Genomic DNA, 17,149 nt, shown 5'->3' on the forward strand with positions numbered 1-17,149 from the left:
AAAGCTTCTATAACATAACATAACCATGTGATGCCTAACGATGCCTATTATTAACCATTCAGAACAGAGGACCAGTGAATGTTTCATTAATGATAATAGATAGAAAATGGCACCAAGGAATAAAAACTATAGTTAGGACTCTTATAATCAGTTCTGTCCCTTATATTAGGGACATCTCATTCACCATATTGCAGCTATGTACATGTGCAGTTCCCTAGCTCAACAGGAATAACCACTGAAGTCAATGGAAACTCTCCTGATGACTTTCAAAGGTCCCAAAGGATCAGGACCCCAGGTTCTGTTCCTATGTGATATTTAACTAGCTGTAACGAACATGCAGGGCTCAAAGTCAAAACCTTTCTCACACCCTTTTTTATTTTTTCTCCCTAAGATTATATATATCATAATATAATGTAATGAATTAGGAACTAAGGAATCCCTCAACCTTCCTTGGACAAACCTACAGAAGGTAAAAAATTACTCTTTGATCTGTCACTTAGGTATGTCAGAGGCCTCGTCCCATAAGGCCAGTGATTTGCTGGCCTATGGAGGGGGCACACAGCATGGTCCACAATAGACTAGATATCTCAAGCCCTGCAGGGAAGTCTTCATAGGCTGAGATTCACGTTAGCTGGAGTTCTGCTACTTTACTCTCCTCCATCCTGCACAGTAGAGGGGATTTTCTGGCCATTTTACAACTGATTCCTCCCAACATTTTCAAAAAGAAATGTCAAAATGAACTGTACATATAAGCCCAAAATTTTTGTTTTGAATTGACATTTTTACTTAAACAACATTGTAATAAGATTTTAAGTCAAAGTGTCAGTTTGAAAAGAAACATTTAGTTTCAAATTGGCATCCTGAAGCTAAACATTTGAGTTCGAATGAAAATATTTTCTTTCAAAGTGTCACTTTGGAACAATCATAAAAGTAGTAAAAAAAATAGTAATTTTCCCACTGATTTTAACAAAACTACATTTTCAAATTAAAAAAAATTGTTGGAAACTTTTTGACCAGCTCTAATTAAAGCTCAGAGAATGATATAATTATTTAGGCACTCTAGAGTTAACTCAAACCACTGTTAACCAAAACTGATTTTCATTCTTTCCATAAATCTAGCAGGGGAGAATTCAAATGTTAAAATCCATTAGCATATATAAGAATTAGCCATTAAGATAACAGACATGATTTTAATGCCTAAAGTTAAAGGGAGAGTTTCAAAGGCACAAATGGGAGTTAGGCACCTAAGCTCTCCTGCGTTTGAAAATCTCTCCCTTAATGACAAAAGCAATTCTATTTTTAAGACCTAATTCTGCTACCCTTACTCCTCCTCCTAATAATACCAAGCTATGATTTCTTTTTAAGTGAAGCATCATGCCTAAGGTTACTCAACATGTCAGTGGTAGAGCTGGGGAGAGATCTCAGGTCTCCTAAGTCCTAGTTCAGGGCCATATCCATTGGACCACACTGCCTTACTCCAGTTAGCTAAGGGGATTGACTTGTGGAGTAAGTTAGTATTCAGTATGACTAAGAATGGCAGAATCTGTGTAGAAGCCTATGAAAAGGCTTCTACACAGAATACAGGAAAGGCAAGTTGTTACTCCCAGTTACTGGTATTGGACAATTTAGAAAATCACTACACTTATTCAGGAATATGGATAATGGAAGCTATAAGGTGAGGGTTGGGAAATTAGTGCGAGTCTATCAAGATAAGCCCTTGATATTTCAGAGGTGATATACTGGTCCTGGAGTGTGATGAAAGAGGAGATTGGAGTTGAAGCAAATATATCAATACATTTGACACTTTTTGTGCTTTATTTTAGGGCAGATCAGTTATTGGCATTTATAAAATACAGCAGAAGAAACAGATTCTGTTAGATGCAGGTAGAAAAAACCCATCTCTTCAAACCACAGACTGGCTTGGGGTCGGTATGCTATCATAATCATCTGAATACCGCTCATACTGGTCAGTGAGAAGAGGCTGATGCAGTTCATCCTTGTTTTTCCTAGCGTGCACAATACATGTAGTACCAGCAAAAATAATTGCAACCAGAATCAATGCAGTCACTATTGCAATAGTTATGATCTCAGTGACCTGCAGAGCCCGGCCTAGTGGAAAGGAAGCAGGAAGACAGAGAGAGAGAGAGAGAGAAAAAAAAGTTAAGCCTCAAGAAATGCAGCTGAAGATTAGATCAAATCTCAATATCCATCATTATTTAACAAAATGCTTAAGGTCAGGTCCACTTCAGTGTCTTTCATTATAGACTTAAGATGGGCTCAAGCTACAAAGACATTTTTTTTGCAATCTGATTTATGTAGGCAGACCCATGAGTCCATGCAGAACCAACTGACCTTACTGGAATTCCACACAAGCATAAAGGTTTACTTGTGTGTGGATCAGGGCTAAAGTATGGCTCCAGATCAGAACTTCCTCAAAGCTTGGGGATGTCCAAATTTAGATCTTTGGTTCAGGCCCATCTCTGTTTATAATTAATTGCATGCACAGGGTATAATAGTATGGTACAATAGTCCAAATATGAATCCTTTAAAAGCCAACTTTGGACAGGTAAACAACCTTTTGAAACGGTGTCAGATTAAAATTTCTGAAATTTGAGATCAGCTTTGCTAAATGACCCACATACGCACACGAAATGAAGAGAGGATGACACAATGAGAGTAAAGTGAAGCTTTTAACTACTTACTTGGCCATTGAACATCATAACTGTAGCCCAAGTTTTCTGGTGCAGTAACAAACATCTCATTATTGGTAACTGGAGGCCAGAATGGCACCATGTTATACTGCCGGTTATGTCCAATAGGGGCATTCTCCAGTGGGTATATTGAAATATCTAAATTGGAAAATAAATAAATAAATAAATAAATAAATAAAAATGAAAGCGATTCGAATTCTATTCAGAGCATTCTGAGAATACTTGTCCTAAAACAGGCAGAGAGGACAAAATATTTAAGGCATCCTTCCTTTATTTCACAGTGGCACCAGAGATCAAAAAATTACATTTGAAGAGACTAAAGAACTGCATGAAACAAAGTATTATTCAAATGTGCATTTTCAGAAGTGACTAGTGATTTTGGGTCCCAACTTTAGATACGGTCTGATTTTTCAGAAAGTGGCTGTTCAGCTCTGGCTTTAAAGTCAGACCCTTTAAAACGTCTCAAGTTGGTATCCCAAATCACTAATCTCTTCTGAAAGTGTAGGCCTATGTTTACGGAACTAGTGATCGATCTCTTCAAGAAGAGATATGAGCATATAGATGGATGTCTGGGGCCATGATCTAGACCTTTTACTACGGTAATGAACAGTTCTGTTATGGCATTTGATATTACTCTGAATGTTGAATGTTACTGTAAGATTTTGAAAGGTTAGCTGTTATAGCACAGTAAGTGCACAATCTTGTTCCAAATTTATGTAGCTGGGGCCTTGAATTTGTCACCTGCTGCATTAGGATAGCAGTGTGTGATCTTCCTAGTCAAGTTTTAAAAAGGTCAGTTGGAGTCAGTTTATATAGTTGGAGCAGTTCTTTTTTTTGTCATGGGAAATGTTAAAAGATCTTGGGGTAAATTTTGTAATCACTTTGTACCATCAAGATGTAGAATAGCTTCCCTCAAAACATGTATGGAAAATTATCTCTCACTTCTTGGGAAGCAGCACAAAAAGGGCTCTGTTGTGTGGCTGCAACAGATCCCTGTGTAAGGAGTAATGGAGGGCTGCATTGCCCCAAGTGAAGCACAATCTCCTATTTTGTGTAGATGGAGGTGAATGCACTCTGCACTGTCCATTAGGGTGGCACAGATTTGTTTCCTGGTGCACTGGCCCCAGTCTTGCCTACTTTGTTCCTACTCCTTTCTGGCTCATTTGCTCCCTGAAGGGAGTAGGCACAGCAATTGTAAATCGGCCCTTGCATGAGTCATGGAGGGTGGGTGGGTTGTCTTTGCATGTCTTTCTTGAACATCCATGAAACAGCAGATCACAATGTAACTCAATATGAATAGCTAGGCTGTGCACTGAGGTATTCTTTGGGCAGACAAGAAGAAATTCTCTGTTCCAGGCCACAGAATGATTGCGGAACCCTGAGGCTTCAGTAGATTCCATGATTCATCTGCCTGCATTCTCTGAGATACAACGTATTTGCAAAAGTTTCTTGCTTGACCTACCCTAGCCACATTCCTCCACACACATAAAGGGTGGATGCTCAATGTGGGGTAAGATTCCCTCCTTAACGAGCAGCTTTTACTAAAAATATCCCAATGTTGTTGAAAGCAATTGAATCCACCAGCAAGTGACCCATGCCCCACGCTGCAGAGGAAGGCAAAAAATCTCCAGGGCCTCTGCCAATCTGCCCCAGAGGAAAATTCCTTCCCGACCCCAAATATGGCGATCAGCTAAACCCTGAGCATGTGGGCAAGAGTCACCAGCCAGCACTCAGGAAAGAATTCTCTGCAGTAACTCAGATCCCATCCCATCTAACATCCCATCAGACCACTAGGCATACTTACCTGCTGATAATCAAAGATCAGTTGCCAAAATTAGGCTATCCCATCATACCATCCCTTCCATAAACTTATCAAGCTTAGTCTTAAAGCCAGATATGTCTTTTGCCCCCACTACTCTCCTTGGAAGGCTGTTCTAGAACTTCACTCCTCTAATGGTTAGAAACCTTCGTCTAATTTCAAGTCTAAACTTCCTAGTGTCCAGTTTATACCCATTTGTTCTTGTGTCTACATTGGTACTAAGCTTAAATAATTCCTTTCCCTCCCTAATATTAATCCCTCTGATATATTTATAAAGAGCAAGCATAAATATATGCATCTCACCAGGATTATGTCTTCTCAGCCATTCATCAAAAACAGCGTCAGTAAACGTGTGCAAGAAGACAAAAATAGGGTCGTTTGGAGATAAATGAGTTTGTCCCCCTGTTCCATTCAAAAACAGATGAGCCAAATTATGAAGACTCCGAACTGCCGGATCATACTTCCCTGAAGGATCGCTGTAGCCTGTGTATATAAATAAAGAGGAAAGCAGTGAAAATCCCAGTGAAAAATTTGTTCACAAGCAGCAGTCTAGGCTGGATGCTATTTTCTCAGTTGCCTTGTTTTATATAGTTGATTTGCTTCTTCTCTACCTATTGATATTTTAAATATGTGGCTCCTACACCCTGAAAGTATGTCATTTTCAGACCAAAATAATCTTTGCAAAATAATGCTGTGAGTGTGGAATGAGTTCGCCTCTGCATGTCATGGGAGCAAAGTGGGATCTAGCACAACAGTGGCAACAATAAATCATTTTCTAGCATGCCACTGAAGCAATAGTTTTCAGCTCTAAATGGCTCTGGACATAATTGAAACCATCAATGCAGCCACTATCTGCTGACACAAGTGGGATGATGCTACCATGTTTCCTAATGAGCCAGCTGTTACATTAGCTTTCCACATGTCTTTTACACATTGACTGCCAACACACTGACTTTGGAAAACTACCTTCGGGAGTAATAGTCTAAGATTTCTTCTAGCATCATTAGCACTTAACATCTGAAAAATGTGGTGTCAGAGGGTTTAAATCATCATGAAAATTCCTCCAATTTATAAATCTAGGGCAAAGCTTTCAAACTTGGGTGTATAAAAATAGGTCTCCAAATCCATTAGGTACTAGATAGTGGTGGCCAGTTTTTCCAGAGATGCTGAGCATCCACAGCTCTCAATCACTTCACATGTTCACCCAGTTTCCAGTGATGTATTCTTCAGATCCTCAGCCATTGTAAAATGGCATAGCTTCACTGGAGTTAACGGAGCTAAAAAGATTCACCCTAGCTGAGGATCTGGCCCATTTTTTGGAAGTTAACTGTTTGGTAACCTATCATGGTTACTAGCCTGGTCTGGAATTAATTCTTTGGAGTTTTACAAAGAAGAGGAGTTAAGTTGAGCAGAGACTAAAGCACGTGGTCTAATTTTCAGATGTACATACCAAAATCATTTTTTTGTATATGCAGTTTAGGTGCTTCTGACTGAAAATTTCACTCTGAATTTGATTTGTAGAGTTAAGATAGAGGCTGGTTTATATGGCCCAGTTGGGGGAACAATTGATAGAGCTCTACAAATCTGTGGATATCCATTTTATATCCACAGATATCCACAAACACAGATGCAGGTGTGTATGCAGATATCTGAAGACCATGTTTGCAGATCGGATGCGGATACAAATTTTGTATCTGTGCAGGGCTCTAATGACTGATCTGTTCACTTGTTTATCCTGTGCATCAGTGTCCATTTTATCCTAGCATCATTTTCTGTGTCTGTATAGCACCAAGCACACTGGGGTTCTGGTCTATGACTAAGGCCTTGATGTTCTACAGTAATAGTAATTTTATTCAATATTAAAAGATTCAATATTAAAAGATTTCTTCCATAGCTTTGCTGACTAAGCTACCAGAGTAAATGTACCGAGCAGATGCAACCATTGGGGTATCCTTACAGATGAGTGCCAACACTGCCTCATTATTCCACAGGCGAGAAGGGCCATCCATTCACAATTGCAAGCCAGTAGCAGCAGAGCTATACTCAGGGCCAGCTCTTCGGCTACACCAAGTTTACACTCAGCACTCCAATGAGTGTGGGGAGGGAAATGGGGCTTTAAGCTACTTCTCCATCTCCCTCCAGTCCTGGCCAATGCGGGGCCAAAACGACTCCCAAAATAATTTAGAACAGCCTATAGACTCCTGGCCCTTTGTGGCCTCACACACATCTTGAAGGAAGGGGTGAAGAGTGAGAGTGGGTAGTGAAGAGCCAGCTACGCCAGCTTTATGCCACCCAATGGGGAATCCTTGGCTGCCCCATTAGGGCAGTTTTCCAGTTCTGAGACAGTACAAGTGACTGGAGCCAGGGCCAAGAATCTGGTCCTCTGTATCTACCAATCTATGATCTATGTAAGAAATGTACAGGCCACTTCCATCTATCCAAGGTGTTAAGATAATTTTAATCAAGGATCAATTTCTGAAGTCCTTACTAGGGCTGTCGATTAATTGCAGTTAACTCACAAGATTAACTCAAAAAATTAATCACGATTAAAAAAATTAATCACAGTTTTAATCACACTGTTAAACAATAGAATATCAATTTAAATTTATTAAATATTTTGGATGCTTTTCTACATTTTAAAATATATTGATTTCAATTACAACACAGAATACAAAGTGTACAGTGCTCACTTTATATTATTATTTTATTAAAAATATTTGCATTGTAAAAATGATAAACAAAAGAAATAGTATTTTTCAGTTCACCTCATACAAGTACTCTAGAGCAATCTCTTTATTGTGAAAGTGCAACTTACAAATATAGATTTTTTTTTGTTACATAACTGAACTCAAAAACAAAACAATGCAAAACTTTAGCATCTATAAATCCACTCAGTCCTACTTCTTGTTCAGCCAATCGCTAAGACAAACAAGTTTGTTTACATTTACAGGACATACTGGTGCCTGCTTCTTATTTACAAGATCACCTGAAAGTGAGAACAGGCATTTGTCTGAGTGACTAACTGAACAAGAAGTAGGACTGAGTGGACTTGTAGGCTCTAAAGTTTTACATTGTTTTATTTCTGAATGTAGTTATTGTTTTGTTCACATTCTACATTTGTAAGTTCAACTTTAATGATAGAGATGGCATTACAGTACTTGTATGAGGTGAATTGAAAAATACTATTTCTTTTGGTTTTTATAGCAGAAATATTTGTAATCAAAAATATAAAGTGAGCACTGTACATTGTGTTCTGTGTTGTAATTGAATATTTTGTATTTGGCAATGTAGAAAACATCCAAAAATATTTAAATAAATGGTATTTTATTATTGTTTAACAGTGTGATTAATCGTGTGATTAACTGCAATTAATTTTTTTAATCGTGTGGTTAATCACAATTAATTTTTTTAGTTGTTTGACAACCCTGGTACTTACTCAGGTCTCACTCTACCCTGATTTCCACCCAGGCCCACTGGGAATTCTGGGAGTTTTCTGGGGCAAAATGCTGCCTGGGGTTTCCAAGGAGTGTAGCAACTGTGTCAACATGAAGAGGGAGCAGTGTCCATTTTCTTCCTTAGCCTAGCTAACTCTACTGGCTATTATAATCAGGGGGAAAGGTCATGACCCTGGATCCTCCCACGGATTGACCAGTTTATATCACAACAGCCAGCATCCTCAGCAGCACTGACTCCACAAAGCTTTTGTGTCTCCAGAGTGCAAGAACTCTCTTTGTATCTGTGCAGGGGCTCATAGGAAAGGTGAGGCTCCCTTGCACATACATACATATGGGTGTCAGACAGAGTCTGGTATTCTTCAGGGATCAGCCATAAATTTGTGACAGTTATTCACTACGCTAAGCTAACAAAAGTAAAACAATTTAAATGGCCAATGTCCCATCCCAGAGCCAATACTTCTATTCACCACTGCAGGGAAAACTGATGACTGTGATGGGCTAGTCCCCTCACCCATTTTGTGTTGGTTCTGGGCACTTTTAGTTTTGGTACTTGCCTTCTACTGTATTACGGAAACTGTCTGTTGAATTGGAATAGAAAGGAGGAGTGTCAAACAAACCAACTTCTAAACAAAGAGCAACATCCTGTGGTTCTGGGAGACGCTGAACCATTGGCCTGGCAACATTTCCAGCAGGATTCCTTCGAATCGGACCACCTTCTGTGCCTGGGGGGTTGGGAGAAGAAAGAAAGGCATGATAAAGCCTGAAGCAACATTCTGGCAGAACAGTGAGCCAGATCATTGGGATGGGCCAAACTTGACTTGATTCAGGATCCAATTTGGGGAGAGGTCAAAGACTATTCAAAGCCACCGATGTGCCCCCTGGTCCTGTGGGAGGTCGAGAGCGGGTGTATGTTAGAGCATTCAGTGTTGCTCTTACCTACACATGCTGCAATGGCTCTTTCGGGCTGCAGATAGTTGGAGTGTAACACATTCCATTCACACTCCCTTCCTGCTCCTGAAATCCCCCTTACTTCATCAGGTCTGGGAGCAGGTGGTTGGGAATCTTCAGCAGTCTAATAGAGTAGATTTGTGATTCCTTTGAACAAAGGGGCTGGGCCAGGAGTCAATGATCTTGCTCAGTGTGCTTGTAAACCACTCAGCATGGTGCTCTGTCTCCCTCGAATGGTGGCTGGGCCACAGAGAGAAGATGATGAGCAGGCTACAGTCTTGGCTAAGCAAATGCCCCTTTTTTTTTAAAATGTCAGGCAGTAGAGGCTTCTGTATTAAGAGAAAGAGATCTGAGGTTCAGTCCCTGCTACACACTACTCATCCTGGGGTACAGTATTATGTGTTCTCCCCTTTAAATGTAGGTGTTATGAGCATGGTTGTCTGTGTGAGTTGGAAGATATCCAAAGCTAAGGAATAACTAGGTGGACACTACCACATTCAGGCACCAAAGGTAACAAAATGTATATAACGGTATTAGTTGTTCTTCCAGGAATGATATACTTGTGGCTAACACATAAGAAAGGGAGTAAGAGGACTAGGTTCAGAATGAATTCTTCTGTTTCTCCTGGTCTGAACAAGTTTCCAGAGCAGCTGCTTAACCCCCTCTGCCTCAGTTTGCTCGCCTGTGAAACTGGGAGACAAATCCTTTCCTACTTCATAGGGGTGTTGAGAAACTTAATTCATTAATGTTTGCAAAACACTCTGCAATCTTCTGATGGAAAGTGCATTTGAAAAGCAAAGGATTGCGATTGTTTACTATTATAGGACTGTTTGCTCAAAAAAAATCTGGCAGCAGACACACTTACTGTTACAAATGGTTCCCAAGGTATCATAGTCTTCTAGGTTTTCACAGAGCACACGCCACTGGGAGAAGATGGAGTTCTGACTTATAAGAGAGACATCAAAATTGCTTCGAGCACCCATCAGGTCATCTGTGCAAATATCGCAGGTGTTTCCACCAGTAGCAAAATTCCAATAGGGAAGTGCAAAAGAGGGATCCTGTAGCATATCCTAACCACAGGAACAATACGTTAATATGGGCCTTCACTGGAAAATGTAATAGTCATAATGAGAGGGATTTTCCAACATGAGTTAAGAGTACTGGCACCAATAATAGATGCTTTGGAGAATCCCATCCTACATGTCCCCATTAGCAAAATCAAACTGCTACGTTTGATCAACTTAAAAACAACAACAACCCCCCCCACACTCATGTCCAAAAAATGTTTACTTGCTGTTGTTACAGGTAACCCCTAGGATTACCATAACTGAAAGAGAATAAAGAAAAATATTTCCCCTTAATTTCTCAGTTTATTATATTTGGGCCTTTGATAGCACTCAGAGTCAAACTGTTGCACTGAGTCACTGAATTTTCTCATTAATAGCACTGCATATGTTATCTAATTTCATCTGTAACCTGATGCTTTCCTGAAGTATTTTAGAAAACAGCCATAAGAACCATAAGACATTACTGCAGTCCTATTTTTCCTAACAATTCTATTTTAATATTAAATATACTTAAGGCTAATCAAACTTGATAGCACTGGCTTTTGACAAGCAAAGCAAACGTATAAGCAAATTGCCTTCAGTGAACTACAGGACTAAAGAGTAGTGGGAAAGACGATAAGAGGTTTGCTTTTTAAATGTTTGCTATTCAGTTCCATTCTGATTAGAGATGGGCAATTGTGAAATTCACTAGGACACAATTACCATCAAATTAACTTCACTAATGACCTACTTTACTAACCTATACTAGATTAGTTTATTAACCCAGTAAGGGCTAGGATTTTTCAAGGATTCCATATGCAGGAATCTTATTGACTTCAGGGGAATTTCTGGTTTCAAAGTGGGTTTAGCCTTTCCGGGGGCTTAATTTATCTTAATTTATTCTTTCTTTCCCTTTCCTTTTATTTTTTAAAAATATGGGGTCTTTACTGATGAGATGTTCTATTCCACTTCAGGTAGGAATTGCCAGTAGACAGTCATTACCTGACTAGTAATGATCTCCAAGTTAGTTATTAATGCTTAGCTTGTGGATTGATAGTTAAATTACTTCAAAAACCTGCCTATTTTGGCAACATTTCTCTCTCCTTAAATTAAGATATTTAATTTATCACATGTACTATAAATCCGTCTTACTGATACATAACACATAGGATTTGGGGATTGGAATGTACATAAGCAATGTTGAAGCTTTTAGTCTAGTTTCTCCTGTCTTCCCATTCTGATGAACCCAAGAACACTATGTGAGGGCTTCAGAGATCTGCAATTAACTACACAAGACAGAATTACCTACAGCTAATCAACCAAATATTTTGCTAGAAATCAAACACAAAATATAAAGCACATACTGCCAAGTGTACTGCTCACAGAAAACTCAATTTGATTATTTCCTGCCTTGGATTTTAAGAAATTATGTTTTTCCCATATGTGTATTCTTTCACTTGGGAATTTTAATAAGGCAGGCAGTCATAAATTAAAAACGTGAAGAGAACTGGGGAGTGAGACATTTACATACTCCTTATGTTCTTAATGTGATTTTGTATATCTATGGTGCTCATATTCTATTCCATGGACAAACAGTGAACCATGGATTTTCCTCCTCATATTGAAACATTTTGAGGATTAAGCAGCGGGGAACTGAGTCATTGGGACGAGCAATTGTCTATAAACAGATCTTTCTTTCTCTTATGATGTGGTCCACAGAATGAGGAAGATGGAGAACCACTGATTTATATAATAGGATCTCCTGATTTGCTCTTTTCTCTAGATGTTTGAGCCAATCACATGCCTAGGATTTGATTCGGATTTCACACTGCAAATCCATTGATTTTGTTGGAATTATTCCTGCTTTCGACTATCAGCCCCAACGATTTAGAAGCATCATTAACAATTGCCTTTATTGCATAAATTACAGAATTTAAAAGGAAATGTACAGGGAATACTGCTGTTTTATTAAAGGATGTTTTGAGACAAATGTTATGGTTTTTATACTGCTATATTTGAAATAATGTTTCTACTTTTTATATGTTCATAGCAACCTAAAACCCATCAAATGATGTTAATATGTCTGATAATACAGGAATTGAAATTGAGTAATGGAAATCATCTAGAAAGATCCGCAATGTATCTCTCTGCATTGGAATATGGGGGAAGTCAGTCGGCTCTTTAACTGGACAGCATGGAACATGAACAAAAGCAATTTCAATCTTAAGGCAAACTTCACCTGCATGTCTCTCTCCAGCTGCAGTAGATGATACCTATGCCAAGTGAGAAATGCTGGTCCTTCATGAGAGAAATCCACTCCTCCAAAACTTTGCTGCCCTGCACCAAGGAAAGTTTTTCTGACAGAGTAATAATGGGACCACACAAAGTAGTTATAAATTGACACATTTTCAAATTGAGGTGTGTTGCCATCAGGTCCCAATATCTCCTCATGTCTCCTGGTGGCTATGACAATATCAGGATGTATTGTAGCCTTGGCTTGGTGTAAGGCATTGACAAAATCATTCCTTTCCTTCGCACTCAGGTCCAGAAGGTTCCTCCTAACTTTAAAGATTAAACAGAAGTCAGTTATAAAGGTAGTGAACACCCACATCTCATTTCACAAGGTCAGATTCTATTGTCCTTACTCATTATAAGTAATACCTTTTTCCTCAAGCAGCCTGGTTGTTTTAATTGGGGTCACTCTGGAGGTAAGGTGCTACTCATCATGAGAAAAGGCAGGAGAATCTGGCCCATGACTAGGATGAACGCATATGGTGGAAAAAGGATTGAGTTAGTGCTTTTGGAAGAGTTATCACACACTTACTTTTTATTAATTATTATTATTATTGTTTGGTTTTAGAGGTGATAGCAGCTAGATATTTAAGGGTGAATTCTTTGTCAGACACACTTCAAAGGTAAATCCAGTACACATAATTTTTCATGGTATCGCTTTAACATAAAGAAGAGAGTGCTATATACCAGCCTTTACATTATAAAGTTTTGCCTCTTTATATTGTATTATAACATTTTTAAAAGCCCATCTCTTTGGTTGAATCTCTGCCGCAGAATGCAGGAGCTTGAGAAGCAAAAACCTGGATTATATCTCTTTTGAGAAGAATTTCACCATTTACTGGTGGAAAGAGGTCAAGTTACCTCCTGAGTTAGAGATAAAAGTTCCTCTAATTTCCAGAAACAGACACCCATTTTAGTTATCACAACTATCCTGAATTCTAAAACAACTACATTTCTATACACAGTCAGCTGTGGACACAGTGGATGAAATCCTGCCTCCACTGAAGTCAATGAGAGTTTTCTCTTGGTCTTCAGTGGACTTCTCCCACTGAAGACCAAGAGAAGTGTAATATCCAGAGAAGTGTGCTTTTGATTCTTGTGAGTTTAACTGAAACCCTAAACACTCACACACACTAATATAAATAAATATCACGCATACACATTAACACAAAGATATTCTTTAGAAATGTTTAGACATGGTACTGTATTTAGTTACATGAACTACATTATTTGTATTTCAAAATGTTTGATCTGACAAACTGTAATAGATATTTTGGAGCCAACAAAAATATATAATTCAAAATATATTATTGTATCAACTCATAGTTTAAAAATATTTGTGGTATCAATTATGGATGTGCAAACTATATCTAATAACTGTTTTTAAACTGATCTTATAGCAGTTAATTTTACAATTGTATAGATTCATGTTTATTTCATGAGGTCTGTGTTGGCCTGTTAAAAGTTTCTTTTTCTGTTTCTTGTCACTTTCAGTAGTTGGTAAAGGGCTAGAGCCAGATCAGCTGGTATAAGTTGATGTAACTCCATCGTCTTCAGCAAGCCCTGATTAATGAGCATTAACTTTTGCTTTCAGGTTGCCTGTTCAGGCATAAAGTTTGAATACGATTTTTGGGTCTCTTGTCCTTTAGTTAAGCTTGCTTTCAGGAATTTAATTGTTAAGATTTTCAGTCTGTAATCCTTATTTTTAACCTTTGTTTTGGAGTGTACAGAGTATTTGATATTACTTTTATGGTGAAAATAAAGACAGTTGATTTTTTTGCAATAGCCACTGCTTACTTATGTTACAGATCTATCACATCTCACCCACTCTAGATAGAGTCATTCATGGTGTCTAGATAGAAACTCTTATTTATGGTCACTCACACATATATATTTTTAGAGAATCCAGCAATTTAAATATTAAAAAAAATCCAATGACTAAATGATTTTTAAATCTTAAAAGTATTTACATAGTTTAGAAAGTTAAATAAGAGAAAATATTACTGAATTCTCTCTCCATTCTCACTCAGCTATGCATTTCAAACTGCCTGTTACTGACTATCAGTATATTTAGGGCCTGATTTTCAGAAGTGCTGAGCACCTGCTTCTTCCATTGGGATTCATAGACGTTCAGCACTTCTGAAAATCCAAGGCATTATTGGCTCAATTGACAGCCCAGCTTAACAGTCCTGTTGCAATATAGATTTCTAAATTGGGTGTCAGAGATTGTTTACTATTTAAAGGCATTAGGAAGCCAAATACACTTTACATTTAGCACTGGTGACCAGCAGAGTCTCTTCTCTATTTTTGATGCCCTTACCTGTGCGGATCTGCTGGTTACAGGCAGCTCCACTCCAGCCAGGTCGGCAGGACCCACAGTCATAACCGGAGAAGTTACCATTGCAGCTGCAGGTTCGATTGAAGAAGCGTAAGGGCCACTGCTCACGGTCATCTTGGCCGTCATGCGTGTACTGTGGGCCATGGGGCAGTGAGTCTGCTATCACTGGTACACACTGACCCCTTCCTGAAGATAAACCACAGCGATCAGTACCAGGCCCGAACACTGGAGACAAATCCGGACAACACTCGCCACTTCTCAAGGCATCAACCGTAGCACATTGGCGAGGGAACTGAGCTCTTGCTTGGCTGAGTAGGGTAAGGAGCAGTGGTGAGAAGAAGCTCAGCAGCATGGAGTACTGCATAATAATAATCCAGGAGAGGTGGCAAGAAGAAGCCAGCTGCCAGCACACTCTGTTCTCTTCAGTCTTGTGAAGCGCAAGCTACACTGAAGGAAAGAGAAAGAAGGAAGAGATAAAGTGATACAAAACTCCACACGATCCCCTCAGTCTCAGATCCTCCACTCACAGACTTGAAAGTGCTTCCCAAACCCTAATTCTCTTTGCACTTCTTCCAGACAGATATTCTTTAACAGTCACTAAATAATGTTAGGGACTAGCACCTTCAATCTAAGCATTTCTAGTGGTCTTTGCCTTACCTCCACCTTTTCTGAATTAAACTGATCTACCTCTCTTGTTCTGCATTTAGTATTTCCCTGCTCTTACTATCTGCTTCACTGAAAACCCTCCAATTAATAAGCTACCAAACCCACTGCCTCTGCCTGTACCTTTTTGCTGTCTCTCTGAGCACCTCTTTGCTGACCTTCTGTTTTGTCTCAGTGTATTCTGCAGTTGCTCCTACCCCAAACTAAACTGTTTCTGTCTGCTTGTTAATCCTGGCTCTGCCAACAGATCTTGCTTGGCCTGTCCCCCTCTCTCGTTCTAATCCGTTTCTACTTCAATGAGTTTCCCCAGGCTTTAAGTATTTCAGCAGCATATGATTTCTTTCGTGCTGATCTCCTTGTGATTTTACATGTTTTAGCAAAGGTCAGAGGCAAGTAATTGAAATCAAAACAGAGCAACAGTAGAGGCTTTTATTTTTAAGGACGGTTCTTTGAAAACAGACTATTCTTTAGACAAAGAAAATGGAGAACGCTTATGTTTAATGGTATTCCTTTAAATGTTAAGAATGACATTTTAAAGGGCAGGCCACAACAAAGGACACAGACATTACTTACATAGCAAAAGGCTGTAATTTCACACAAGCAAATAGTCCATGTTCAGCTTATCATTAACCTGCTGAGCCACCATGGTCCCACTGTAAGGAAGACAGAGCTACTTTTTCTAGGGTAATATCCCCCTCCCTGTGAAATCCAATCATTGCCACTCAATGCAGCACCATGGTCTTATCCTCAGGTTAGCTTCAGTCAAGTTGCAGGAAGTGACTCATAACTCAACCTAGCATGTCTCTGACTGTTGATGGATAGAAAACGCTCATAGCTCAATTTTATGGAATTTTGAGCAATCAGTCACAATGTATCTCATCTGCTGAAAATGAGCTATATGTTAAAGTTGCTTCAAGATCACTCCTGCCAGCATGGGACGTATCCTGAGACCCTACTATAATATTTACTCAGTCGTTTTCAGGCAAATTTCCCATTGACCAAAACTAACTTTAGTCAGTCACCTCCTCTCTCCTGAATCCCCTCCTCGCCCATCCCTGTTGTCAGGAAGAGGGGAAGTTCTGACAGGAAAAGTGGCAAATGGTATCAAGATAACAGGTAACATTTTCTGGGAAACATTTCAAAGGCGGTATACCTGGTATATAGCAGAAATTGCTTCCCTATCCCTCTTTCCCTCCTGGCATATGCAAGTCTCAAGATGAGAGCTCATTTACTGAAATTATTGTTCCTACTACCACTGCTAGGTAAGTGTGGATAATCCCAATGGGCCTTACAACCTATGAGTCACATGACCCAGTTAAGACCCATGAACTCTGACTCAACTAACTGTGACCCTCAAGTGCTCCTATGAATTCTGCCATTTGCAGCAGACCAGGGCCAATTAGTTGTTGGGTGCTAACATTAGAAGGGCTTCTGTTATGTTCTTTCCTTTTTCACCTTGCCCACTCACTGTCTTCTCCCTTCTAATCTAGCTGCTATTTTTTTGCAGTCAATCCTGCAACTCTAACTCCTGAAATCTTAAATCTTGCTCTCCAATAAGAGCTCACAGAAGTACTACTTTAGGTATTTTGGCTGAAAGTGTCTTCCCCCTAAGCTGGCAGGCACAGGGCAGAGCTTTTCTATAGCCCCTCCACGTGTGGATTTTGGTCAGTGGATTTATGTCCATTTCATGATCTCAAATCTCCCCCCTGTGGACTTGATCGAGAGATTGTAGCAGAGCTGTATTGTGTGGCACATCCAGAACACACAGTTACCTTGATTCAGCAGCACATGCTTTATCAGCTGCCTTTTGCCTGACCTCCTGAAGGATGTTATGAAAATACATCTAGTCCTATTTGTGGTCGGATAATAATGAAAGT

General features: G+C 39.3%; 1 protein-coding gene across 1 annotated transcript; it reads right to left on the reverse strand.

Moving 5' to 3' along the window:
- Positions 1 to 1,560: 1,560 nt before the first annotated feature.
- Positions 1,561 to 15,481, reverse strand: TYRP1 (tyrosinase related protein 1). The gene is made up of 8 exons (XM_050943128.1): positions 15,396 to 15,481; positions 14,592 to 15,056; positions 12,219 to 12,541; positions 9,799 to 10,003; positions 8,540 to 8,707; positions 4,834 to 5,013; positions 2,703 to 2,849; positions 1,561 to 2,109 (listed from the first exon to the last, which is right to left on the reverse strand). Exons 2-8 carry the CDS (start codon positions 14,971 to 14,973, stop codon positions 1,904 to 1,906), a joined length of 1,611 nt encoding a protein of 536 aa, XP_050799085.1. The 5' UTR covers positions 14,974 to 15,056; positions 15,396 to 15,481; the 3' UTR covers positions 1,561 to 1,903.
- Positions 15,482 to 17,149: the final 1,668 nt, after the last annotated feature.

Source organism: Gopherus flavomarginatus, chromosome 3, assembly GCF_025201925.1.
Source record: "Gopherus flavomarginatus isolate rGopFla2 chromosome 3, rGopFla2.mat.asm, whole genome shotgun sequence".
NCBI lineage: Eukaryota > Metazoa > Chordata > Testudines > Testudinidae > Gopherus > Gopherus flavomarginatus.